The following is a 27,633-nucleotide window of genomic DNA, read 5'->3' on the forward strand; positions in this document are numbered from 1 at the left end:
TGGTATGATGATCTCTTAAAAACATTACACAGAATACTAACAACCATTTTACTTTAAAATTTTACTTATTGTGTTTAAGGATTCTTACATTGTTGTGCTCTTGTATTATGCACAAATGATAAGCAGCAATTTACTTGAGGTTCTTTTGCAGCTTTTATAACATACAGATATTTCTGGATATTGGTAATGGTAATCTATGTCCTTTCCATATTTAGATTCCTGGTTGAATTCAACTTGTATAGTTTGTGGAACGTCGATGTAACAGCTAAAGGTAAGAATCGGTTGTTCTAAAGGACATTTTGTGAGAAATATTGTAACTTTTACTACTTTAAATGTTTTTTCAATGGATAGATTTATGATAAAAAGGATTTTCTCTTCATAGCACAGAAGTAACTTATTTTTTGTTTGAGTAGTTTTGAAGGGTTTGTTAGGGTCAAAGTAATAAAAGACTATTTCTTATCTGTAGTTGATCTTTTAACTTTAAGCAAAGAAAAAAAATCCCTATTTTTTTCTGCTGATGGCATAAAACTTTACTTAGGGAATTCAAAATGGGAATAGTAAAATATATCACTTGACTGTTAAAAGGTTACTTTCAGAGTACGCTTAGAGAGATACATTCTCGAGCTCTAAGCGGTTTAAGTATTGCCTCTGTGTGATCTAAGCAGAGACCACTGCTTTGCAGACTCAGACTAAAAACACTTTCAAACAGCCACACCTCTGTCATGATTTCTCTGATTGTTTTCAAAACTGTAAAAACAAAAAAGTCTTTTATAGGCCAGCTTGTATGTATTAATTATCCTTCAACTTATGCTTTTTTTTTTAAATATCTACATTAATGTATATTAATGTAGATATTTCAGAAAAATTACATCTGCTTTTTGAAATAAGTACCTCCTCTCTTTTTCCCTTTTTTTATTTTTATAACTTTGCTTCAACTTTTTTTAACCATAAAGCAGTAAATGTTGGGATTCCTCATGCTTTATGGAGTGTTGAAGACCATTTCCCTGTCTGGAATAAAACTTAGACTAAGCCGCATCACAGTGTCATATTAATTGCCGCCAAAACTAATAAAATATTTTCAGAAAGTGAGAGAGGGACAGAATAAAGAACCGCAAAATGAAAAATTCCATAAAATGCTTTACTCACACATTTTAATCCTGGATGAAGGGAAGCTGGGCATCGCCACTCGCCAGGCATTTGAGACAATTTTACAGCTGGCTAGCCTCAGGTATTAGAAGCACTTTCTGTATCTTTTTACAACAACGACACCGGGGCTTGTAACACACAGCTGAAACACAACAGCCTAGCAAGCCTGAAACTAAATCTGCACAGCTACTCAAGCTTATCTAATCCCACACGTTTATCCTCATGTATGGTTTTAATTGGACGCACAAATACGCACACAAAGTCAGGCAATGCTGTGGTAATACAGTAACTCACTGTAATTAAACTACCTCATTCTAATCACACAAATAATCTGCCATCTTTAGAAATCTGTCGTAAAAATGAGGGAAGCACTTTGCTTTAAATTAAGTAATTTTCTCTTGGAAGTTTCTAAAAGGAGCTTGTAGAAATGTCTCAGACCTCTTGGTGGCAGTAGTGTTCAAGCAATATTTGAGGAGAATGAATAGCCTAAATTGACATTTGAAAGCAGAAAAAGTTGTTCTGCTTCACAAATACTGTTTTACTATGATTTTATATCATTGATTTGGTGTGTTAAACTGCCTGTCTGCAATCCAGTTTCATGACCTTTAAGTTTGTTTTTGTTTTTCCATGTATAAAATTTAACACTTCTTTTTAGCATTCTTTAAATTTCCTGCACATTTTAACTTACTGGTTAGTTGCCTCCGTCTTTTATCATTTCTCTCATTCTTTATGGTCTATTTTTCTAACCCGTCGCCTCTCTTTTTCCATGTTTTTTAATCCAACCTTACTTCAGCTCAGAGGGCAGGTCCACATATGCAGGTGCCATGTGACACAGAGTACCCAGCCTTCGTCTCAGAAAGAACAATCAAAGAAAACATGGGCAACATTGACTGTGATGGCTGCATCAAGTAAGAGTCACCAAGGAATGTATAACAGTTGAGCTGAGTAGAAAACTGTTACATAAAGCATCTAACAAGAAAGAACTCACATATACACCTCCAAACAGGATGAGGGGAAAAACTCATTTGTTTTGTGTTGAAAATACATTTATCAAGCCAATCTGTCAGAGACACACACAAACCCCCAACTCTGTCCTCCAGCAGTTTGAAATACGAGGCATTTAGGGATGAGGGAGAGGAGTTTAAAAAAAGGCTTCCTTTTAAAAATGGGAAAATGAGTGTGGTCCCCATTAACAATTTGGGATTTTCTGTCAGGCAATTGTGGGGTGTTCTCTGGATCCCTCCAATGGGCCCTTCATTGCTCCCAGCTGTGGAACTGCCAGTGAGCTTGGAAATCTGTTTGTGTGCATGTTGTTTGTGTGTCTGTGTGTTTCCCTTCTGTGTGTGCTGCCTGTAGAGCCCCTCAAGGTCGGCGGGGTAACCACTGTAGTTGGTGCCATGTCTAAAATGCGGTTGGGGATCCAGTCATAATGCAAAACACACAAAAGGCAACACCTACTCAGGCTCTCACACACCAGTTCGGATTTACATGACATAGTTTTTTTTTATCCCGTGATGACACTATGTATAATTTTACAAACACATCTTCTGTAAGCAAGTTTTTGCTCTTAGTCTTCGAGAACAAATCTAGAAATATGAATTTACTCTTTATTTTATTAAGTTACATTTTGTAGCTCATTAGACTGTTTGTAATAAGAATTTCATTATTTTATTGTCTAAATATCCTCAGTTTGTCACTGAGATATTGGTTTAAGAACTAATGCTGAAGAAAATAGATTCACACTCTTTAATGCTGCTATGCTGTATTTTGACTGTCTGTCTTTATGTGTCATTATTTGTAGAAATAGTTTTTCTTTCAATTACTATAATGACATGGCAGAAAAAAGAAAAAACACATTTCTATTTTTTAGATTGGCTAAATGAAGCTATCTAAATTATGTAAGATTTGGTGCTTTTTTAGATTTGGAAGTATTTTTCTTTTCTTATTATCGAACCATATTAGTACTACCAACACCCAGAATAATTATTGATCTTTGTAATTTAGTGTACTGTAGCAGAGCCTATTTTGGTTGATTTAAACCAAATAACTAAAATAAAAAACCTGCAGTGTTTACATCTGTACTGAAGATGAGCACCAACCCTCTAGTGGTATTTCACTATCTGACATGATGAACTGATGCTGTTGAACACAAAAAGGTGCTTTTTGATGTCGTCATTACTACCATTACCATATGGCAGATTGGAATGTAGAGCACTATTAGATATATTTCCACTAGCAGCTGATGATTTAAAAGTTGGTGTCTACAGCTGTTTATTTTAAATAACAAAAGATCAATATGTTTTATAACATTATTGTAATTTTCTTACATTAATTGTATTTTTAATACAGTTAAATGATTTGGTAACAACATTTTTCATCCCATTGGTATTTTGTTGAAGGAGTTAAAGTTTGATTGATCGTGTAACTCCTTGGTTCTCTAGCCTAGCATCTTTTAAACTCCTAGTTTGTTAGAAAGTAACTATATCTAAAAAGGTTGTTTCAGAAACCACCTATTAATATGACACAATAGGAGCTTAATTTTATTTTAATTCTCTTTACCTGTTTTTGAGATTTTTTTTCTCAACCTCATCCCTCTATAACTGTTAGTCACATACTGGTAGTCATCTGGAGACTAAATCTCAAATCTAAACCATGCAAAACATGTAGTCATGGTCATAATTATCGTGCGGCTATTAAATCCCCAGCAACATATAAACTTTCTCAAAGGACAGCTTCAGCCAAATCTTAGCACAGAGGGACTTTTTCATGTAAATGGCAGTGCATTACCACTTCTCTGTAGTAATTCTATATGATTTAAACTTACGAGGAGAAAACATACGGCTATATTTGCCTTCCTTTGCCACTGAGTGAGCTATTGTTTTTCTCAGAAAAACTAGAGGAAAGGACAGATAGACTGTCACCATTTTTGTTATTTCTGACTTTCAAACTTTAGCTCCTACTCCAGTTCTTATTTGCACTTTTTAATGTTGTGTGTCCATGTCACTCATAGCGATGTCTGTCCTTCTCTTACACTTCTCTCAGAAAAAACAAAACAAAAACACTCCAGTTGCAAGTCTTTTCCTTCAGTCACAGAGATTAAAGTTGACTGGTTTGTCTATGCTTGTAAAAGAGTTTTCCTTAATGTCTGGTCCTGTCCATCTGAGGCATTCTTCAATCAGTCTTTGTGGTATTTGTGCTTTTACACAGGATGTGGAGCTGACTTTCCAAACACTGGGTGTGTTTAAGTCAAACAGCTGTGCAATGTCATATGTTTAGGATATTTTTCTTTAACCAGAAAGTTGTTCTGCTGTTTTCAATGGTCAAAGCTTGACCACCCTGGCAATGTATAAGGAGGGGTGTGGTATTTTAACATTTGATAAAATAATACATCCGATAAGTGAAGTAAAAGGCAGAGAAAGGGGAAGACCCACAGAAAGGAAAGAGCGATATCAAGGAAAAAATATCATCTTTACGAGCCTTCTCCTTCATGAAGCTCTACCATGAAAATAAATCACTGAGCTGGAGGCCTGATCTCCCAGGCCAGTAAAACACAGACGTGGGAAGAAATAAGCTCCAAAGTGTGGTTCGCTTTTTTCTCTTGATGGAGTGTGTTATATTCAGCAACACTCCATTGATTTTCAACTTTGACTAGACATAGCTAAGAGTTAGTGAGTCAGAAATTCATGTGTGTATCATGTCTGGTCATATCAATTTATGATTGTGTGTGCCTGTGAGTTTTCTCAGAGAACTTAAAGAGATATTTCCCCTCTTTGTCATGTATCCTGTGGTCTTTTCAATGCACTTTATACATTACGAAAGGATTATTCAAGAGTGTACATACCTTTCCATTAAAGACAGCAAAGAATCACCTGCTAGTAAAATAAATTCACATTGACAAAAGTAATGAATATTCAGTCAGACTTCTGCACCTGTTGACTGGTATGTTTGTTCACTGTTTATGTGCAAAGGTACTTTAATTTGTCTGGGACAGTTTGTTTTTTAGAAATATTTTAAAACAGAATTTCAAAATCAATATTATATTTTGCCAAATAAACATTAAATATATATTTTTTTATTTTATATTACTTTTTCAGTTTTGTGTTATTTGAATTACTAGGGTAAATTTATAATTTTCTTTAATGGGAGCGTATGTAAATTTTTTAAGCACAACTGTATAAACACACTTATTCATCTGAAAGTTCATTTCTACTAATCTTTTTTGACTACTAGTTGATCCAAAATCTCCTTCTCCCTACGTTTTTCTCATCCTTCATTGTTTTCCCATTGACTTTGTGCTTTTGTTGGCAGGTCATTTGTGATTCAGCAGATCCCCAGCAGCAACCTTTTCATGGTGGTGGTGGACAACAAGTGTGACTGCAGCAATTTTGGACCCATCACCATGGACCCCATAGAGATTATGTATATCCTTTTAATTGTTTTAGGGCATGGCAAAGATCTCCAGATGCCTTTTTTCTCCCTGAAAGTCTATTTGAAGTTTTCTAAAAAAAAACACACAAAAAAAAACAATTATCTCTAATCACTAACTTAAGATCAAATTTCATTTGATTAAGCCTGTTATTTCCAAACATAATTCATACATTTATATTATAATCTTATGAAAATATTAATAAACATGTTTATAATGAAAAATGTGACAAACATGGAACAACATATGTTATATAGGGACATTGAACAGTAAGTGAGTCCTGAGGTACTAAATTTCAGACAAATAGAGAAATGTTTTTATGTCTCCAGCCACAAACATTGCACATTTTTCTTTTGTATGCATTTATTTGACATTTTATTAGGTAGCCAAAATGTATGCAACTGAGTAATGATTAGTAGAACACTCAACACAGTGTAGTAGAAAGTTTATCATTAATTGCTGGAAATTTATTTTTTCTAGTGCTGAGTTTATCTTCTGTACAAAACTGATTATTGTCATGGGAAATACTCACCTTTTTCCCTTCAATTAATAACATGCATACATTTCCAAAAAGCCAGGGAAAGAAATCCCTTGCATCATATTTCAACATGTTTAAAATTTAACTCAATGTTATGCAAATTTACAACACAAAGTAGTACATCCATGTGAAGAGGAAGGAAAAAAAGGTTTAAAAAAGAATTAAGATTAGAAAAGTGTCAGGATTTTTTACCTACCCTTCAAAGGTAACTAGTATATATTTGTACCTTTGTGTTTCAATTGTAGCTGCAAGATTTTGGGGTTTTCTTATGCTCTCTCTTTTGTGTGTAAACAGGAGTTTAACAATTCTTCCACTTTCTCCAACTTCAAAACTATGCACCCTAACAAATTATTCTTTCTCGGAAATTATTTTTTGGTTCTGCTGAAAACACTCAGTCAGGTATGTTGCACAGATTTTTTGCCTTAATTGCAACTGCACATAACGAGTCGCTTAAGTGTGAGAGACTGAAGATGCAGAAAGACAGAAGGCGACCAGATACATGTCACCCTTTTCATCCAGAGGTATTGGCAAAGCAGACGTACTTTCGCTAGCTCACTATAATGGATTTAGTTCTCATATTTTTTTTCTTCATCTCTAGGAGAACTCAATGGAGTGTGGCAGGGCTAGGAGTCTGACCGTTTCCCTCACTGCAACACTGCTTTCATCGTTCCTGACCTTGTTCCTTAGGTGACCAAAGCTGGTCCCAACTCATCTCCTCCTCAGCTTGACCTGGTTTGGCTTGGCTTGCCACGGCACTGAAGAATTGTAATGATGCCACAGTCCTGTAAGAATATGTGCCCTGTTTCTGTCCTGTATGAAACTGCCCTATTTTCAAAACATCACCTACATAATCCCCAGCTCAAAGTATATCCCCTAAGGATAGTTCAATATTTGAAAGGACTCCTAATGGATAATATAAAATATTAGATGTTAGAAGTGTTATTTGAGCTACATTGAAAGATTGTCAAAAAATTAGCAACCCTGCTCTGTAACTATACATTGAATGTGATTTTATTTCACCCTAGGGCTGCAGAGAAACCAGAGGCAAAAACAATTTCTATGGTCAAAATCCTACCTTAAAAAAAGTACTCTGATAGGGTTTGAGAGGGGCTAAAAATGTTCTAATAAACGTGGCTAATGAACGAATTCATGAGAATTTATGTTGACTTTTTTCAGTTAGTTTAATCTCAAACGTAGCCCACACTTTTAATTTCATGTTAAAGCATTATGCAGGGGATAAAGAATCAGGGTAGACAGGGATTAAATACACCAGTTGGTGCTGCAAGTTATCTAAGGTTAAGCCTCTGGCACTGGTAAAAATAAATGTTTAGCCTTTTTAGGTAGTAGCTAAGGCCTGAGGTCTGTAGCTGAGCTTGGAACTGGGCATTGCAGCCATGAAGCCCCACATGGACAGAGATGGATGCACTTTTCCCCTGCCCTGCTCTGACTTTCCATGGACATTCTTGGTTCTTATGATTAAACAAAATATTCTGGAGACGTTTTATGTGGCTGGGATTGTTATATGATGTTTGTCTAATTATCTTTCTTTTCCACAATGAGAAAAAAAAAATCTGTTACAATATAAACTGTATATATATAAAAAAAAGTTTATTTATAGTCAGCAAGTGGTACCTATAAACTGTGACTCAGAGATTCTCTGATGTGTGTGGTTGTAATAATTAAGCTTTGCCTTATGAAAAGATATGTTCCTGTTTGTGTACTTTTGAAATAAAATGATGTTTAAAACATATTCTTTTGTTTAATGTTATGTTATTAAGAGACTCTGCGGAAGTTGCTGTTTGAAAAGATAAAAAACGTGTCGTTTTGATCTACACTGATTGCTCTTTTGTTCTCGGTTTAAGCCGCATAAAGACAGCATTTATTCCAAAGCAGAAATGTGACAAGCATGTGTGTTTGTGCATCTGTTGTTTCCCTTTTCTGTCATTCATGTGAACTTCTACCCTGGAGGAAGCCCCCACCCAGCCATTGAGTGACAGCAAAGATCAAGACATGATAGCTGAAGACCAGCTACAAAATACATCTGTATTTGTTTGAGGGTTTTTTTTTTGTGTTTTATCTTAGGGCCTCTTGCACAGTGTGTACCAAAGTAATATGTATATAACTCGCACTATTGTTTAAGAAAATACATATTAAAAAAATCCAATTTTTGATGAATTCCTGAAAGTCGAAGGAGCTCTGATGTAGTCCCCATGTCAATACATGTCTTCTTATGACCAACAGATTGGTGTGCTCTCCTATTTCTCTCTCTCCACTACTCAACACTAAAGTTCTAGGTCCTTCACCCGGACATAAAAACAATGTCACAATGAATTATATTTTTTAATTTATGTTCATTTCCGTCTTTTGCCCTTTTAATGTGATTATCCTCCATTTTTACTTAGCAAAATGGCTTGGGTAGATTTTCCTATCAAAAGTCACTGTCAACACCCATCCAATAAGCTCTCGGATTCTTCTGCACTGTTAGATGAGTTGTAAGCAAATGGAGACAGTGTGCGTATAAAAATATATATACATATATATTACTATTTACCTTGTTCGTACGAGCGATAAATGCTCATGTATGTTACATGTGGGCTCCTTTGCTGACCAGGTATTTGGATGCTAAAAGGTCTATGGACATATACTAAATCTAAAAGAAATGTCAAGTGATTTATATAGTTTAATAGAGACAAAGGAACACAGATACATTCTACTAATGCATTTGCTATGTTCCTTGGGAATTCATCACTATTACACAGCGTACAGGAACTCCATTACCATGCTCAAAAACTTTCACTTCGATATGATCTGAACTTTTGATATGGTGTGTAATTCTGGTTTAGGTAGCCATAAAAAGAGGAGTACACTGTGGTGATAAAGAGATGAATATTGTCCCTACTTGGGGTAAGACTTACTTTGGGTAAGATGTAAAATATATTTTACAAATGTATTCTTTTGCACTTTATTACATTATTAATGTATAGAATATGAGCACTGCTTAGATCTTCCTTAACTACAAAAAAAAAGGCTAATTATATATATACCAGATATTCAGGGTCTATTCGAGCCTGGCCAGCCAGACTGACTTACATGGATTATACAGTAAATCGTTTAACTTAAACAGACTGGACCAATCACAGCATGGGAGGTGGGCTCATAAAGCAGCAATGCTTTTCCTTTGCCATAGATATCAAAATTGCAGGTGCAATGGAGCAATATTTAATAGATTCCCTTAGTTTAAAATGTTTGAATCACATTCATAGTTATCTGATTGGTTTTAAGCTGTTTCTGCTCACTCTTAGTCTTACATTTTAAATCGGGCTTTACCCTCTCCTTTGTGTGTGCAAAGCATATTAGTCTGGCTGACGAGGTGATGTCTTTGTGCTAGTATTATTTGTTTAATGAAGCAAAAATATTTTAGTAGGTACCTTATAAAATCATTAAATTAGAGCTCATTTGTTTCCATGTGAAAACAGGTTTAAATTCTTCAATAAAACAGTCTATACATCTACTGGTATCCCTGCAGGGTTGCAGGAAAGTTGATGCCTATCTACAACATTCATTGTTTGGGAGGCAGTGTACATGGTGGAGAGCTCGCCAGTCCATCTCAGGGCAATTCAATGTTATGCCTACAACATGAAGTCTTTTGATGACCAGTAAAATTGTCAATATAGTATTTACCCACAATTTCTATGTTTTTGTAATTCCATACAGCCTTATAGAGTACAGTGAGTAACTCCCGCACCATTACCTCACCACCATCAACCACTGATAAATCCAAATAGCTGGCACTAACTGGATATTAGAGGTGTATTATCAGTCAAGTCTTACAGGTGAAAGTCAAGATAAATCTAGAATAACAGGCCAAGTCTGCATGAAGTTTCTCACGACTTAGATAAATAACAATTTTATCATGTGCCCCTAATGCACTTTAGTAGTGTGAATATCAGAGATGGGAAGTAACGAAGTACAAATACTTCGTTACTGTACTCAAGTAGATTTTTCTGATATTTTTACTTTACTTTACTACTTATTTTTATGGCGACTTTTTTCTTCTACTCCTTACATTTTTACACAAATATCTGTACTTTCTACTCCTTACATTTAAAAAAATTGGCTCAATACTTTAGTTTTGAATCATTTCAATAGAGTTACAGTTATTATTTTTCACGTCATGAATACCAAATTCAATCTAATTGGATGGGAATCTACGTTGCATTTGACGCACCACTACAAGATGAATCGACAGATTCAGCAGTATTCATTCGCGGCAAATCATTGCAGCTTGGTGGCGGTGGCATTAGCATAGTAGCATGGACGACGAGATGATTTAAAATGAACACAACAGAGATCTAGTCCTATTGGCAGACATCCATTTAAAATGTAGGCAACGGCATGAAAAAAGTGATTTCTAATTTTACTTTTATACTTTAAGTAAATTTACAAGCCTGTACTTTGTTACTTTTACTTTAGTAAAGAAGTTTGATCAGTACTTCCACTTTTACCAGAGTATATTTTAACACAAGTATCTGTACTTTTACTCAAGTACGGAAAGTGAGTACTTTTGCCATCTCTGGTGAATATGGAAGTGAAACTGCACCATTTGCATAACCATTTGCTGATTTCCTATTCATGGTAACAAGCCAGTGATTGATGTACATATAGTACGTCCTTTATAGTTAAATATAAGCTTTGTTTAGCTTGTATAAAGATTTTCACTTTGCTTAGACTTAGTTTCCTCATCTCCCTTCAAGAAAGCCTCTCAAAGACAAAGCAAATCAAAGACACATAACTGATGGTGTTTTCTGAAAAGCTGTCTGAATTCTTTCCCAGTGATCCAATATGCAGAACTTTTTGAGGTGGGAAGAGAGGAGTCACTGATTATTTGAAGACAATGCCCTAGAGAGGCACAGTAATTCAAAAAATATCAATACATCAGCACTCACACTGTTTTAAATTTATTTCAGGGGTTGAAACGTGTTTTTTTTGCCGGAAGATAGGTGACAGTAAATCGCTTGTATTCACACATTTAAACAGTGTAACCATAAACAAACATGATAAACATGAGATGCACAATACTTGCCTGTTGTCACGCGGAGGACAAAGCTATTGCTGTTACCTCCATCAGAGTCGGTCTCATCAGTGGTTTGCTCTGAAGATCACAGATATGTTTAAATCAAAATGATGCTGAACAGCTGAAATACACCAAGACCACCCACAGGCCCAGCAACCACAACAAGACACAGCTAAGGCAAGCTGGGAAAACACACACTATTTTGCTAAAATTCCACTGGATCACTAGCTGTATCTAGGTCCTAAAACTCATTGTTCCTTTTCAACTTTCTTTTCTGATGAAAGAAGACAGAAATATAGAAAAAAATAATTTGATATTAAAGTATAAGGAAGTAATTACTGTATTCCGTGAAGAGTTTAACTGAGCACTTCTGTCCCTATCCTAACAATCAGGGTCATTGTTTTCACATCCCAAGATTTACCTCATCCCTGCCCATGTAGTTGCCACTTTCCACACTTTTTTTTTTTTTTATCTTTTTCCCTCAAGCTCTGACCACATGTTCACTGAGTGCACTGGTGATAATGAGCAGACATCTCAGCTATATTACCCTAACACATATTTGCCTACACACTTCTATATTCAAGAAAAACCAAACCAAAAGCCCATAGACAAATTTGTTCCTGAGAGTGCCAGGAGACACATTCCTGCCAAGGTTGAAAAGATGCCAGGTGAAAACATGCTTTTGAGACACACATAGATATACAACGAATTAGCTGACAACCACATGCTGGGCAAGGGAAGAAAAAAGGTTTCAGTATTTAGGGACCTCTTGGTGAGCCAGAGGAATTGACAGCCAGCTGTACTAATACTCTATCTGTATTCATGGGGTTGTGTGTATGAGTATGCATTTGTAATGTACTGTAGATATGCAGGTGCTGCTGGGAGACACAAATTGTCTTTTTTTTTTTTATCTTATCAGGAAACCATCAAGTAAACAAAACTTATTTACAACGGTCCACATGCTGAATAAAAAAGACAAAACTCAAATTCATATTTCATATTTAAGTGTATTTTATGTGGAAAAATGCAATCGGAGTGAATCTTAAGCTTTTCTAAAACTTCATTCACTCACACATGGTGTGCTCAGCAGTGGCCTAGAGGGGGGGGGGAAACATACTAGCTCCATTAAACAGGAAGTGGCTAAATGGAGGCCACTGCCTTGAATCTGCCACTCAAAAGCATGCATACTGTTTTTAGTGCAGATCAGCTGAACAAAATGGACAGGAAGGCAAAGAGGAGAGAATGGTAAAGTAGAGAATCTAAAGTGAAGGTCAGGGGTACTCTAACTGCAATAGAGTAGGTGATCTCATGATATCTTGACTCTAAAGCAAACAACATCACTGCGTTTTCCCAGGGTGTATGAAGTGATATTTAAAATGAGACCCATGAAAGGTAGTTTGAGTGCTTATCCTGTTTCTTCAGATTACAGTTAGTCAGAATTAGGTTGCCTTCAATGTGGGCCAATCAGTAAACTAGAGGTTATAGTTTTTTTGGTGAAACACTGTTTACTTCATATCTCACCATGTATATAAATGCTGAATATTTGCATGATATAGTGGCACTGCTGGACCTTTCTTCTACAGGAGTATGTTTTTCCATTTATGACATTCTGTAAAGATAAATTTCTATGTTCAGCACTGACTAGACTGTCTGTTTAGTTAAACTTCAGAAACTCTATGTGGGCAGCTGTAGGTACCAGATCTGCTTGAGTCGTCAAATTTGCTGGGGGCCTGCCCATGCTGATGATATCACAATACGGCAATGCAAACTGTATAACACCCGTTTCTTAAGAATAATTTCTCTTTCTCAACTTTCTCAAGTCTAAACTTATTGTTAACTATATTTGCTATTATTTTACATTTCTTTTGCCCTAAAGTAGCAAAAAGGATAAAAATCCTTCTCAGCGTTGAAGCAAGTATCAGGTCCAATGACAGACTGACCTCTGCCATTTAAGAAGATGACACAAAACGTCTCAGTACTTCATTTTATTTAGATCTGAAGGCAGGGGAGGACAAAGCAAACAACTTAAAAATCACTTTCGTGGAAATATTAGACAAAGACAAATACTGTTATTCTACTTTTAGAAAAATAACAGTTATTGACACAAATTTAAAGGTAGCTTACTGTAGCTTAATATGAGTAAGTGATTGAGCTAAAAGAGGCTAACCTGTTAGCTACTGAGCACAGCTATTTAAAGTGATACACAGCTCTTTATACCGTGGTCTCAAAGTTACTTTGTTCACCAAAAACTGATTTTTTCAGTTTTGTTATCAATCAGGTAAAACTTCATCTGTCATTAGAAAGGCTTACACTACGGATGCTCACGACAAGATATGCATGCTTATTTTATTGTTATCCGGGCAACCACAATGTTTTATGTCATTGTGGCAATGTTTAACCAATCATAACGTGTAACCTCAATGGCATGCCCAGGACCAGAGCAGAGCTCACCACCCTAACAGATCTGGTACCTACACTGGGACCTTGAAAAATATATATAACATATATATAACATATTTATTTATTCCTCTTTTGATTACTGCAACAATGTCTTTACAGATCTGTTAAAAATCTGATCAGACAGCTGCAGTCAATCCAGATTGCTGCTGTCCATGTACTCATTAAAACAAAGAAAGTGCAAGAAATTGTTACAATGGCTTCCCGGTTTTCAGAAAATTGAAAATACTTCTGTTATTCTATAATTCACTGAATGGGCAGCTGCAAAATAAACTTGAGACTTGCTGTCAGTTTATCTATAATGAAGATCTATCAGGTGTTCTGGTTCAAATCTAGAACACAGGGCGGATGCCCCCTAAATGCAGAACATGCACTGTTTGTAGGGCCAATTGCTCCAAAGGGGTCCACATTTTGTGCACCTCAGCGCATATGCACAATAGATTTGACCTGATGCATATCTATATGTGTGCACTATACAGAAATAGGGAAGAAATGACTATGCAAATGACTGTTCCAAATAAGTTTCGCTTACTTCAACTTGGTCTGAGACGGCACTGCTAGAACCAGTAGCAAAATTAAAGAAACTGTTTTTAGTTCTTATGTTCCATAAATCTGGAATAAACTCCCAGAAATCTGTAAAAGGACTGAAACTCTTAACCGCTTTAAAACGAGATTGAGAAGGCATCTGTTATGAAAATTAAAAAGAGAGATCATATCTCACCTATCCTAGCTTCTCTTCTTTGGTTTCCCAATAAATCCAGAATAGCATTTAAAATGCTCCTTCTCACATATAAAACTTTAAATGGCCATGCTCCTCCTATATCAGAGATTTGATTGTACCTTACATCCCTAACAGAACACTTTGTACACAGTTTTCAGGTGTAATAGTGGTTTCTACAATTTCTAAAAGTAGAATGTTAGGCAGATCTTTTAATTATCAGGCTCCTCTCTTGTGGAACCAACTACCAGTTGTACCCTGTGAGGCAAACACCCTGTCTACTTTTAAGGCAAGGCTTAAAATGTTCCCTTTTGATAAAACTTCTAGTTTAAAACAGTGATGTGTGCCTATAGTTGCTGGGGAAGTAGAGAAGTAGGTGGAGGAGCTTTAACAGCCCAATACGGTGGGGGAGAATTTCAGTCCGGATAGACGTTTCTCCTTAGCTCTACCTTGGACCCCTGTTTCTTACACCCCATCCAAAATATTTAGGTTATCCTGAGCTATTTTCTGCATTTGTACTGCTTGATTCTATTTCTATTCTCCCATTCTGCAGTATTTGTTAGTTCAACCTCTAACTTTCTGCTTTCTCTGCTTTTTCTCTTCATAGTAGCTTAATCTGGTCTGCTGATGAAGATTCTCAGTCATCCAGGTCATAGTCATTCCGTAAAAATTCAAAAAAATATCCACTGGACATGGTTTCCAAGATTTGAAGACGTTTCGCCACCTCTCCATGAAGCTTTCTCAATTCAAATGTCTGGATCTGCAGTGATCCATATATAGACAAAGCCTTGTATCGCTTGGAAACATGCAAATGGTATCCTAACTTAATCTGGTCTGTTCCTGTTTGGCTGTGAGTCCATCCTGGAGGGAAATATCAACTGTGCTGCTGCCATCAACACATTTGTTAGTAGATGTTGGAGCTCGGCCTGTTTTTCAGTGTAGACCTGTTTCTCTTATTGTCATTAACTAGATGTGCTCTCTTTCATCCTCTGACGTGGGAGCTCATCTGCCTAGCTGTGTGTTTCTATGATGTGGCTAAATTGTCTCTGTAAAGTGCTTTGAGGTGAGATGTGTTGTCAATTGGCGCTATATGAATTACTGAACTAAGTTGTCTGCTTCTCTCTCCTTGAACCCCCAGCAAGGTTTGGCAGAAGGCTGCTCACTCTGAGCCTAGTTCTTCAGAGAGTTTGTTACTGGCAAGGGAGTTTTTCCTCACTGCTTTCACTCCATGCATGATTGATGTGAAGGATTGCTGCAAAGTCATTGACACAATGCAAGTGAATATGTAGAAAATATGCAGATAATCATGAAGTGCACATTTTTATGTGAAAGAGATTGCAGATGTGCATTATCTTGATTTATACTTGGCCTGTATGAAAGTCAGTTGCAATATCACAAGCAAAACTGTTTGGGAGGTGTAATTGCAAGGGCAGACAGGAGAAAGATATTCTTATTTGTGTCTCGAAATATTTTTACTGTCAGAAAATAGAACAGTAGGGACGTATCATTGATCAAGTAATTCTGTCTTGGGAATAAACTGCCTTCTTAAATCGTATTCTGGATTTAACAGGGATTCAATGAAGAGAAGCTAAAATAAGAGAAATATGATCTCTCTTTTTAATGTTTATCAGCACATTAGCTGCATCGTTTTGCATCAGCTGAGATATCAAATGCTTGGACTAGATTTTCTCCATTCTGGAGGTATAAGAAAGACATTTTAAAACCTGATCAATATAGGATTCAAATTACAATTTGTGTTTTTTCATTTAAAAGCAATTTTAATAGAATTCAAGCTGACTGACTAATTAGCTTCTTCAAGATGATAACTTCTGTCTTGTCTGAATTCCTAATCCAGCACATTTTAACTTAACATACCTAATCTCTTTCTAAAAAATATGGCTAAATATCATCAGCATAACAGTGGAAATTAAACCTATACGTTGATAATAATTTAAATCTAATTGGAAGTATGTATATATGTTAGAGAAAATTACCCTAGCGCTGAACCCTGTTGTACTACACAAGTAACCGTGCAGCTTGAAAAAAGGAAGAGCATTAGATCATCAATATGAAGCAATTGAAAGCTACTACCCAAGTGCTATTTCCTTATTTGCTGAAAAGGGTTTAAGCCAGCAAAGCAGGCATACTGAAAGCCAACGCATAAGACCACCTCCCGATCTATTTCCATTGTATTCTATTCTATTAACCTTAAATTATCATTCATAAAGATATTTCACATCACTGTATATTTGTCTATGGATGTCTGAAACTTTAGACATACATCTGTGATCTACAGGATAACTGTTTGGAGGTTTCTTATCATACACTACCCAGTAAAAACTGAAGAAATCTGGAAATTGCAGTCATGAAATTAGCGTAGAGCTCCAAAGATTGTGAGTCAGTTCAAATTGTTATATAGCAAAGGGCGTTTTCGATGTTTTTGTGTGTAAGAACTCTGAAAATAACCATTGAGCCATATGATCCTGTGGATTTTAGGCTTGGATGTTTTTGGGTTGAGTAACATTGAAGAGGCCCCTTCGAGTTGGTTTTAGGTGACTTCAGAGCTAATATTCTCTGTATCTTTGTATTTAATTTATTTCACTGGTGTCCAAATAAAGCAACTGCAGACATTATTAGTTAAATATTTGTTTTTAAATTTCTTGGAGCACTAATCATTGAGTCTAACTTTGTAGAAATATGCAAGAGTATCAGAAGTTGATATAGCTGGTAAAAGGGAATCAGGGGGGATAAGGTTTATGTCCTTAACACTTTTCGGAATATTTAGAAAAACAAGGATGTGAAGGTGTCAAACACATGTTGGGCTCCACAGATGAGCTGCGTAGTCTTTTTCTAAGCCAGGCTCTGGGATTTCAACACCCTTTTTTCACATAGCAGAACTGTGAAAGTAAGGCTAAGGTTACAACCACAAACCCTGACTGAAAAATTACTAAAGCAATGTGGCATTTATACGCCTTGGTGTCCTACATGTACCCCTTCTCTCAACCAGCACTCATTCCTTCTGATCCTGTTGACCATAAGAAACCTCCAAATGCTTGATCTTGATGCCAACCTTTCATATCTTCACTCATAATCAAGACAGGATTATCCTTTTTTTTTTTTTTTTTTAAATCTACATCCATGTAAATATTTGTTTGTACAGACATTTGTACACTCCAGTGATGGTTTTCTTTGCATCTAGACCTCATAATCTTTCTCATTCTAACTTAATGAACATTTGGAGGGTATTACATCACACCGGAGAAATCTTAGGCACTGACGTGTATTATGTGGTTGAGGCAAGCTGGGCGGGGAAGTCGTCTGTTTGCAGTCAGAGAAAAGTCCTGGGGAGCCTTTTGATTAGGGCACTAATTTGTATGACTTTTGCAGTCCTACAGTAACAGAATAGGCCATGTTGTGATTAAAAATAATCATAAGTGTAATATATACTGGACATGATCTCCTCATAGCTCAAAGAAATGTGTGTATTTGTGTGTGTGTGTGTGTGTTTGTGGTGGAGTGTTTCAGGATGTGTAAGTGTGTATGCTCGTTTGTATCTTCGCATGTCTGTGAGTCAAGATATGTGTTTCTTTTGATTTATATAGCTTATTAGAGAATGTATAAAGAATTTTACTAATGAGCTGTGTAATCCAAAAATCATGTGGTACGTCATAATTAGTAGAGGAAATAAGAAACTCACACACAATCAAATCTGTCAAAAAAGTAAAACAGTTAGAAATATTAGGCCAACCAAGATAGTGGATAAGAAAACAGAAAGAACAAAGGGGAAAATAGAGGGAAGTCTCATAAACTGTAAGGCATGTAAATCCATGTTGGAATAATATCTATTCCAGAATTGTTCATTTTGAATGTTGAAGTTTAGTTTTAGTCAGCCTGAAATGCCACCATGCATTTTCCCCCATTTTCCAAAAGCCTTTACTTGAACTTCCGGACTTTATTACCTCCCCCTCTCACTGTGTGTTATTTCATTCACTTTTCACTGGACCTTATTTCCTCCCCAGGGTGTTCTTTACTTCTTTTTTTCAAACATATTTGTCCATGTTCTAACTGGGCTTTTTCATTTATATTCATTTGGGCTTTTACTATATATGATTTTCACTGTAACTTTGAATTGGGACATGAAGAATATTCAACATCACCACAGTGATCAGTGAGTTGGTCGCTTTTAAACTATGCTTTGACGGTTGCATGTTGTACAGCTGTTGTTCCTACTGTATAACTTTTTGAAGGTAGTGACACACATTTTCTTTGAAATATTCTCTTTTTTTGATGCAATACATCAGTACTATTCTCATTTTTATCTTATTTTTTCCGAAGGATATTACTTTTAACTAAAACTGTGACAGGTCTCATTCCTTTCTGTTTTTAGCAGTTTTTTGGGGGTAATCCAGCATAATCCTCCATCTGATTAATGTTAACAACAAGCTATTCAATGCTATCAGCAGCCCGACTGTGTTAATGGGCAGTAGAGGAACTGGGTAATCCAGTGACTGACCAGCCTAGGCATGCTAGTTTCAAACCACTCCAAAGCTAATGCAGGTGAGTTTGCTCCGTCTCAGTTACACGCTCTATCATGTCATATGCCAGTGCCAGCCACTCAGTTACTGACTCCAACCTATCATTGATCAGATCAGTAGCTGGCATCGGAATGGATATAGGCAACTGTGCCGAGGTACTGAGCACTGTTGGGTCCTTAATAATCTTAATTTTTGAACCAATACAATGCCACACAAACTGGCATTTTTAAATTATACATTTTGATTCTGCTGTTCTCTTTTTTAGGAATACTTATCTCCATGCAAACATAGCCACTGACTATAATGGTTGTGTTTTAACTGGAGGTTGTTTCAGAGCAGAAAAGAAATGAAAACAATATACATTTAAGTACGTGTTGCTGTGATGAACTACAGTCTGTAGACATCTCAGTTCATCTGAAACCTGTTTACACAGCATACTACGACACAACCAAAAACTAAATAAGCATTGACAGCAATTAGCTTCTTCTCTGCAAAAACTTTTCTGCAAACCTAAGATGTGGAATAACTAATTAGTCCTTTAAATTACCTATAAAGCCAAAAGATCACTTATTGTTTATTCATTCAATCAAGGCTATTTTCTTATCATAACATGTCACGTTTTTTTTGTTTGTTTTTTTTGCTTTTTACTGAGTGCATGTTTAGATATGTTTGGTTATTTGTTTGTGGTTCAGCAAATCACTTTGAATTTTATTGAGTATAATGGTGCTTTTATATAATCTTGCTTTGCCTTTGATATGACAGTACAATTTTGAGCATGGCAAAATAATTCAGGGTCATATAATGGTTTCAGATGACTGAAATTTTATTTATTTTATTTATTTATTCTTTTAAATTTGCAATTCTGTTTCAAGCCTCTGTCCCAACCTGTTCAAGAATTTATGTCAAGGTGTTTAGTCAACATAAAAAATGGTCAATGATTAAAAAAGCGAACAAAACATGTCCTAGATGTTTCTGTATCTTTTTATACAGAAAAAAGTACTCGTCTTATACAACAAATCCTGATTTACTAACTAAATTCGATTTGTTTCCCTTCATGACTTTTCTTCCATCTTCAGCAGCAAAGAACATTTCTCATATATTAATCAGTATTTTTGATTTTATAAGTATGCTGTGAACTCGGTTGAATTCAATACAGTTTATTTATATAGCGCCAATTCACAACACGTTATTTCAAGGCACTTTACAGTTCATCAGATCATACAGTCAAATTGCTTCAAAGTTTTCTATCTAAGTAAAAGCAGTTGATTGCATTGACTTATTGACTCAAATGCAATCCCTCACACTAAACATGATTGTAGCAACATCAGAGAGGAAAAACTGCCTTTTAACAGAAAGAAACCTCCAGCAGAACGAGGCTCAGTGTGAGTGGCCATCTGCTGAGGCTGACTGGGGTCCAAAGAGACAGATGCAGAGATACAAAAGGCAACTGTAACAGGCGGCCCCATCAAGGAAACACACAGCCAGGCAGACGAGCTCCGAGCCAGCTCCCAAGTCAGAGGATGAAGAGAGTACATCCAGCCAGTCATAGTCAGAGAAACAGGACTACACTGAAAAACAGGCCAATCTCCAATATCTATCAATTTAATGAAAGCAAACTGGCACACATTTGCTGTACTACACAAAACTTGCTTGAATGAGGTGAATATAGATGTAATCTTTTTGAGAGAAACAGTCTTGTAAATCTAACCTTAACAAACTACTCTTTGAATGGACATGAAAATACAGAGCGAATTTCGTCTTAGTTATGAAGTTTCTATCAGCATTAGGATATTTTACTATTTTTTATATATTGGGTGGAAATATTTTATTAGTGTTTCAGCTCAGTTTCAGTTGGCTGATTGAGCTAATTTCCTGTTACATGTTGAATAAACCATTAAGCCTTCCCAGGTTTGTTCAACAGTCATGCTCCATTGACTATATATCAGGTTTCAGCTAGTCAGTATGCCCCTTTTAAAACAAAGAAAAAAAGTATTTGTTTGAAATATTCAAGCTTTAAATATATTTATAAAAAAACTCTTCCTCACCCATTGTGAGCGGTCTTCCCCCCTTTTTTCCTCCAAGCTCGGGTCCTCTACCAGAGGCCTTGGAGCTTAAGGGTTCTGCACAGTATCTTTGCTGTTCTTAAAATTGAACTCTTCTGGACCAAGATGTCTGATGTATTTCCAGGGATCTGCTTCAAGTTTGGGGGCCACTGCCCCAAGTACCCCAATGAGCTTGGTACCACTGATGCCTTGACCTTCCAGGTTTTCTCCAGCTCTTCTCTGAGCCCCTGGTATTTCTTTAGTTTATCATGTTCCTTTTTCCTGATATTACAGTCACTTGGTATTGCTATGTCAACCATAAGGGCTTTCCTCTACTTTTTGTCCACCACCACAATGTCCAGTTGGTTTGCCATTATCATTCGGTCCGTGTGTATCTGGAATTCACACAGGATCTTGGCTTGGTCATTGTCTACCGTCTTTGGAGGTGTTTCTCACTTTGACCTTGGGGTTTCCAGCCCATACTCTACACAGATGTTCTTGTATACTATTCCAGCCACTTGGTTATGGCACTCCATGTAAGCTTTCCCTGCCAGCATCTTAGACCCTGCAGTTATGTGCCGGATTGTCTCTGGGACCTCTTTGCACAGTCTGCACGTGGGGTCTTGTCTGGTGTGGTAGATCTGAGCTTCTATTGCTCTGGTGCCTATGGCCTGCTCCTGTGCAGCCATGATGAGTGCCTCTGTGCTGTCCTTGAGTCAGGATTTGTCTAGCTATTTGAAGGATTTCTCCCACCGAAAAACAAAATAGAAGCACTGTCAAACTGCGTCTCATATTGTGGATTAACCGATGTATCTCCCAGCATCACACAACAACCATCACCAAGACTTCTATAATGCAGTTTTACTGGCTTTGGTTATGAACACGGAAGCAACAATGACTGCTAATGCACAACATCCACACTTGCACAAAGCCAACAAGTCTCCCACTCACACATACTAGGTCCACAGCGTAAGCCTGAGTGTTTTAAAAACACCAACATAAAACAATACAATATATAGGGAGATAGGCAGTTCTTCAAGAATAAATACATGAAGCTCAGCGGTGTATCAGCATTCACTGCAAGTCTAGGTGGCATATGGGTAATGAAATGGAATAATGTAAACAGATGCAAAACCCCATCATGCACCGCAACACAATATCTCTGATATTGCTCTGCTGGAACTTGCTTTACAGCCTCTTCCTATATGCCTCCTTGCTTTCTCTTATTTTGACATTAAGTTCCTTCTGTATACTGCTTAATTATTTCCTCTCCCTTCCTGAAGGTTTCTACCGATCACTTGTAATCCAGAGTTTATTATTGGGGAAATATTTCAATGTTCTGGTGGGGATGGTACTACCTACATAGATGTTTGCATAATCAGTCACACACTCGGTCATTGCATTGAGGTTCTCTCCATGTGGCTGGCAGTGCATCCCAGTTTGTAGCCTCAAAACAAATTTGCAATGCATTTTCAGCCTACTGGGACAATTGTCTTGCAGTTTTTATTAAGCATGCTATCTCTTATTATTAGGGGCCTATATTCTGAGCAGACAAACAAGATTTTGATATGAATGTTGTGTTTTTTTCTGGTAAAACAGATAACAAACTGTTGGTAGGCTGGCACTGTAACAGAGAGTGAGACATAATTAAAATCACCAGTTATTGCCATAGATGTGTTTATTTGTTGTGTGAGTAACTTAGCAGCAACAGAACTGATGATACTACATACACTGTCGGCATGAGCTACAATTCAGAGAATCAGACATTTATGTTGGGCCATAAACCATGATAATAATTAGGACATTAAGAAAAAATATCAATGTTTCATCTTGACATGTTCACTACACCAGAGGGTGCAGTTTTGCCCCACAGCGCTGCTCTTCTGTGCTCTTCAACCCCCTCTCAACCCATCTAACTCCAGTGAGTTTGAGAACAATGAAACACAACTGCACATGGATTTCTTTCGGTGAAACTGTCTCTAGGGTTTACATTGAAAGTGGGTGCCAAAATTAGTCATGATGGTTGACATTTAAGAGCTGAACTGCTCTGAACAGACTGTTTGCAACATTTTTCTTTGAGTTTCAGAAGCTTTAGATGCTGACTGGAGGTCTGAGCATCCAAGAGAACTTCCCCTGATGGTGCCTGGAACAAAGGAAACCTACTTACTTTGAGGTTGCCATACTAAGCTGCTAACTGCTGGAGGAAACCCTAACTTTCCAAAGCGAACATTGGCAGAGGTACAAGGTCTGCCACTGTTAAAGACAGATTTTCATGTTAAACAATATGTCCTTTGATGATTTGGATCATTTCAGGTGTTTACTGATGAGTAAAGACAAAGCTAACAGGATGGATCGCATGGTACACTATGCTACAGTAATAATTTCTCAGCTGTTGCTATAAAGCTAAAACAACCTGTATTTCACTTAGGGCTTAAACACTGATAAAACATTAACATTCATGTGTTTTCTTAATATGCTCATTGATTTGATAAAATATGGTTATCAAATTATGACCAAAGGTTGTTTAATGGCATCCTCATTTCTTCTAACTGCTAGCTCACACAAAGAAGACTAAGAATCGGTTAACTAAAGGTTACGGATTTTTGATCAAGCAAATAATTTAATAAATCAATTATTTGGCCAAATAACGTTTGACATGATTTGAGCCAAATTCACACTTTCATTTGAGGATCTAACACACAGCCAGTAGGGTGTGTTTGTTCATAAACAATATATGACAGTCTGAATAATATCTTATTAAATAACATATTTGCCACACCTACTGGGGTGGGTAATACATGTATTAAAGTTGCACAACAATGTGTTTGCACAACAAATAAACCAAGACCAAGATCCACTGACCTTAGTTGAGATGCTCAAAATTGATTTTTCTTTCTCTATGCATTCTATTTAAGACAAACAGATTGTATATCAGTTTGGAGGAATACTTATTTTATTCTACGTCATTTATTTCTTAAATAATGAATTTGATAAATTCTTAAGGAAATCACATATTTAGATTTTTTTTTCTTTTTTAACATTGTCCTGTCTGGCAATAAGAATAATTGTCTTGATGCCAAAAAGAGCCCAAGAGATTTTACTATCAAAATTTTTAAATTTTTATATTTAACAAGTTTTCTTGGTTGGCCGAAATTATTAAATGCCGTTTAAACCTCACTACTACATGATCCAACTTACAGAGATTTTATGTGTGTGTGTTGGAGGCGTATACATAGTTACATCTCCTGCAGCCCAAAATGCTTAGGAAACGCTCACATATTACTACAGAGCGGAAGAGATCTAAGTCTACCTCCTGTGTTTGAACTACTCCTGCCCTCTACTCTTTAGATCAATAATGGCAAAAACAGCTGAAAATATGAATGATGTTAAATATGTTATACTGTCTGAGTTTTACATTAAAGGATGCTAAATGCCCATAATACCATTTTGAAGAAAATACATCCTTCAACCTGTTTGGTTTGAAATAGAGTTTGGCAATATGAAGCTATGACAGTAAAATAAATCAGTGGTGTAGTGTCTGCAAAAGCTGCAGCTAGCATGCGCTCTTTCCAGAGCTGCAGTGCATAGGGACATGCCTAAAAGGAATGCCAGTCTCTTAAAACCCTTCGGGTGAAGACTTAGGAACCACGGTCTGACTAAAAACACCTGTGCCTTATAGAGGGCAGTGTTCAGAGTTTCGACATCCTGATCCAATATACACATTGATGAATGTTGGCTTTTATACAAACACACATGAACACACACACAAATATAAATAAAAACCATTTGTGGGTACACACAGTGATATGTAAAAAGGGCCGTATATAGCTTGTGTCATCTTTTCCATGGCTGAATAACCTTCCTTCACATAACTAGCATTTTATCTTCTCCTCCAGCAGGTAAAGTGCAATGAAATATTATACACACATTACAGAAATGGAAAGGAACCAAAAATGTTCTCCTAAATAAACTTCCCATCTGCTCATTTTCAGACATCCCAGTTATATAAAGAACCTTCTTATGCGGACAGTAACTCATTTGTACAGGTCTGTGGCATGTCTGCAGGGTTGTGCTGGACTGTTGCTGGGATGGGTGACTGGTTTTACTAGTCCACCTCTGTTCAAACAAAGCATAAGCAAGGGGAGAGGCACAAAGTAAGTGGAACAGGATGATCACGCAAAGTGGAAACAATTTTCCACAGCACACCTGCATATGCAACTTACTGTAGAGGGAAACTTTGTTTTTATTAGATGTTCCTATTGATTGCAAAGTCTGACTCTGATCGATCCTTGTGTGGTCACTTTATAACACCTTGCCAATTATTATTTTTTAAAAACATAAAATCAAAAGTCTAGGTTATTTTTAGATCATGGATGTGAGGCTGTTGCCATCAATGTGCTTTTATGTAGCTGGTGTGAAAAGTGGAGAAACTGTTAAATACCTTTTTAATTGATTTTCTCAGACTGGCCTCAGGGCTGTTTAATTTTATGAATCAGGTTAACATGCTGCCTCAGTTAGTGTTGGCCTGTTTTACTTGGCAAACAGTATAGGAATGTGCTCCAGAAGCCATTAAGACACAATCCTCACGTAATAAGTTGATGTACTGTAGAATCAGTGTGCTCATACCAGAACAACACTTATACTTTGGCATCACGGTTATTCTGCATGAACATCCTTTGTATGGTCTTTTCAGGACAAAACAAACAAAACAAAAAACAGTTGACAGATTAATTGCTGTTTTCTCCATAAAAAAGAAAAAGATAAAGAAAAAGAATGAATAGGGTGTGTAACATTGGTTGGGCTAAAAATGGCATATTTGCTGTTCTATAAGCCCTAATGCAACCCTGGTTAAAATCCCTAGAATAAAACAACAGGTTTTCTTCCTTTTATGGTATGCTCATGAATATTTAGATGAGCTGTGCGTTGATTGGACAGTGCTGAGCAAAGACACATCATAGCAACAAGCACACACTCACTGAAACATTTAAATTGTTTATATGGTAGGGTGACCAGGTGTCCTCTTTTTCTCAGAGATGTCCTACGTTTTATACCTAACAAAATTGTCCGTGTGGAATTTCAAAATCGTCCGTGATTTTGGGCGACTACAGTGAAGCATGTAGTCGGAACACACCAGGCATTCAAACCGAACCAGTCAGCTCTGGGGCTGGTCCGGGAACCTTTGCAGACGGGGACAGGGAGCCAGCAGGCGATGGAGCGACCCAACCCAACCCCATCCGCCAGGGTTCCCGGACCAGCGGAGCTGATGGCTTGGTTCAAATGCCCGGTCTGGTCCAGTCAGTGGCCCAGCAGCGAACCCCATCGCCAAAAAAAATAAAAAAAAGTGTCCTCCTTTCCAGAAAACCCAATTCTGGTCACCATAGACATGCTAGCATTACTAGATTGCGGTTGTGATGGCCTTACAGTCGGAACAGCCCCTCGTTTCAATAAAGAAGTTTATCAAATCCTGCTTTGAACTGTCCAAAGCTGTTGAAAGCTGTCTTTGGTAAGATGCTTAGAGCAAATGAACAGCAGGGCATCAAACTTTGCAGGGATCTTCTGATACACAAAAATAATCCATGCCTGTTCTCCGTACAGCCTGGAACACTGCATTTACACCCGGGGTTCTGGCCTGCTTTGCAATTCTTGTAGAAGTAAACCCAACTAGGCTAAACAGCTAAACTGGTGTCTTACAACTACCCCTATTCATGTTCTTGGACCAGTGAACCAGTGGGCTGGTCTGTATGTAAATTCCAGGGCATGACAAAAGTACAGGCCAGAACCACATACGGCAACCTTCCCCAGTTGACATCAATTCAGGGATTCGTTTGGATTTCCCCCGTTTTATGGAGGGAATTTAGAATTGTGAGATTTGCACAGGAGGAGGTGTCGATTGGGTTTGAACTTCTCTGTACGTCCATTTCACCCACTGAACTATTTATCTATGACAATGTAAATGTAAACTGTTTTTTCATTCTATGACCCCTTTAAGCTACAGTGTCAAAAAAAAAAACATTTTTAGTTGTAGTTGTGGATTTTCTCCTCTGATGTGAGAAAATCTGATTTTCTTTTATTCCAGAGAATGTCACTATAGATTAGGGCTGGGCGATATAGAAAAAAAGCTTATCGATAAAAAGAAATGCATATTGATCGATATCGATAATTATTGAAAAGATTTGAAACCATATTTTATGTGCAGCTCTGCCTGGACTTTTATAATATTGCTAAATGATTTAATTTTAATAAAAAACACAAACACAGACTTCGAATTAAATCTTTATTTAACCAACTTTTTTAACCATAACAGAATTGTTTTAAAGAAAAATAACTTAAGAGACCTGAGTTATGTTATTAAATACTGACAAAGAATAAACTAAAGTGACCAGAAAAGAGACCAAAATAAATATAACAAATAAATAAATGCCCCCCCCACCGCCGCCCCCGTTTCCTGCTTTAACCTGAGTTATTACTTTGAAGTTTCTGGCCCCTCAGCATTTTTATCTCAATTGTTAGAACTACGTGGGAAACTGCCCAGAACTGAAAATATATATATATTTTTCGAAGATTCATCGGAGGAGAGCCGCGTCGGGGCCTACACAGCTCGTACTCCTGCGGCTGTGAGCGGCTGAGATGAAAAAAAAAAAAGTTGGTTTCGTTATCAGACTGGTTTTCACTGGTTCCCGACACATTTACCAGATGA

The 27,633-nt window shown here is 36.8% G+C and overlaps 1 protein-coding gene across 2 annotated transcripts in view; it reads left to right on the plus strand.

The window, feature by feature from the left end:
• The window catches only part of cacna2d3a (calcium channel, voltage-dependent, alpha 2/delta subunit 3a), a 168,215-nt gene extending 159,959 nt beyond the window's left edge, over positions 1-8,256 (plus strand). Inside the window, exons 32-36 of one of the 2 annotated variants that reach the window (XM_038286306.1) lie at positions 216-271; positions 1,940-2,054; positions 5,455-5,567; positions 6,549-6,631; positions 6,709-8,255. In XM_038286306.1, the coding sequence (XP_038142234.1) occupies positions 216-271; positions 1,940-2,054; positions 5,455-5,567; positions 6,549-6,631; positions 6,709-6,801 (460 nt within the window). In that variant the 3' untranslated portion in view covers positions 6,802-8,255. Of the gene's footprint in view, positions 1-215; positions 272-1,939; positions 2,055-5,454; positions 5,568-6,548; positions 6,632-6,708 lie in introns of both variants that reach the window. The other variant, XM_038286305.1, reaches the window with a different exon arrangement.
• The last annotated feature ends 19,377 nt before the right edge of the window (positions 8,257-27,633 follow it).

The sequence above is a fragment of the Cyprinodon tularosa genome, unplaced genomic scaffold (genome assembly GCF_016077235.1).
Source record: "Cyprinodon tularosa strain WSP-4 unplaced genomic scaffold, ASM1607723v1 ctg223, whole genome shotgun sequence".
Classification (NCBI taxonomy): Eukaryota; Metazoa; Chordata; class Actinopteri; order Cyprinodontiformes; family Cyprinodontidae; genus Cyprinodon; species Cyprinodon tularosa.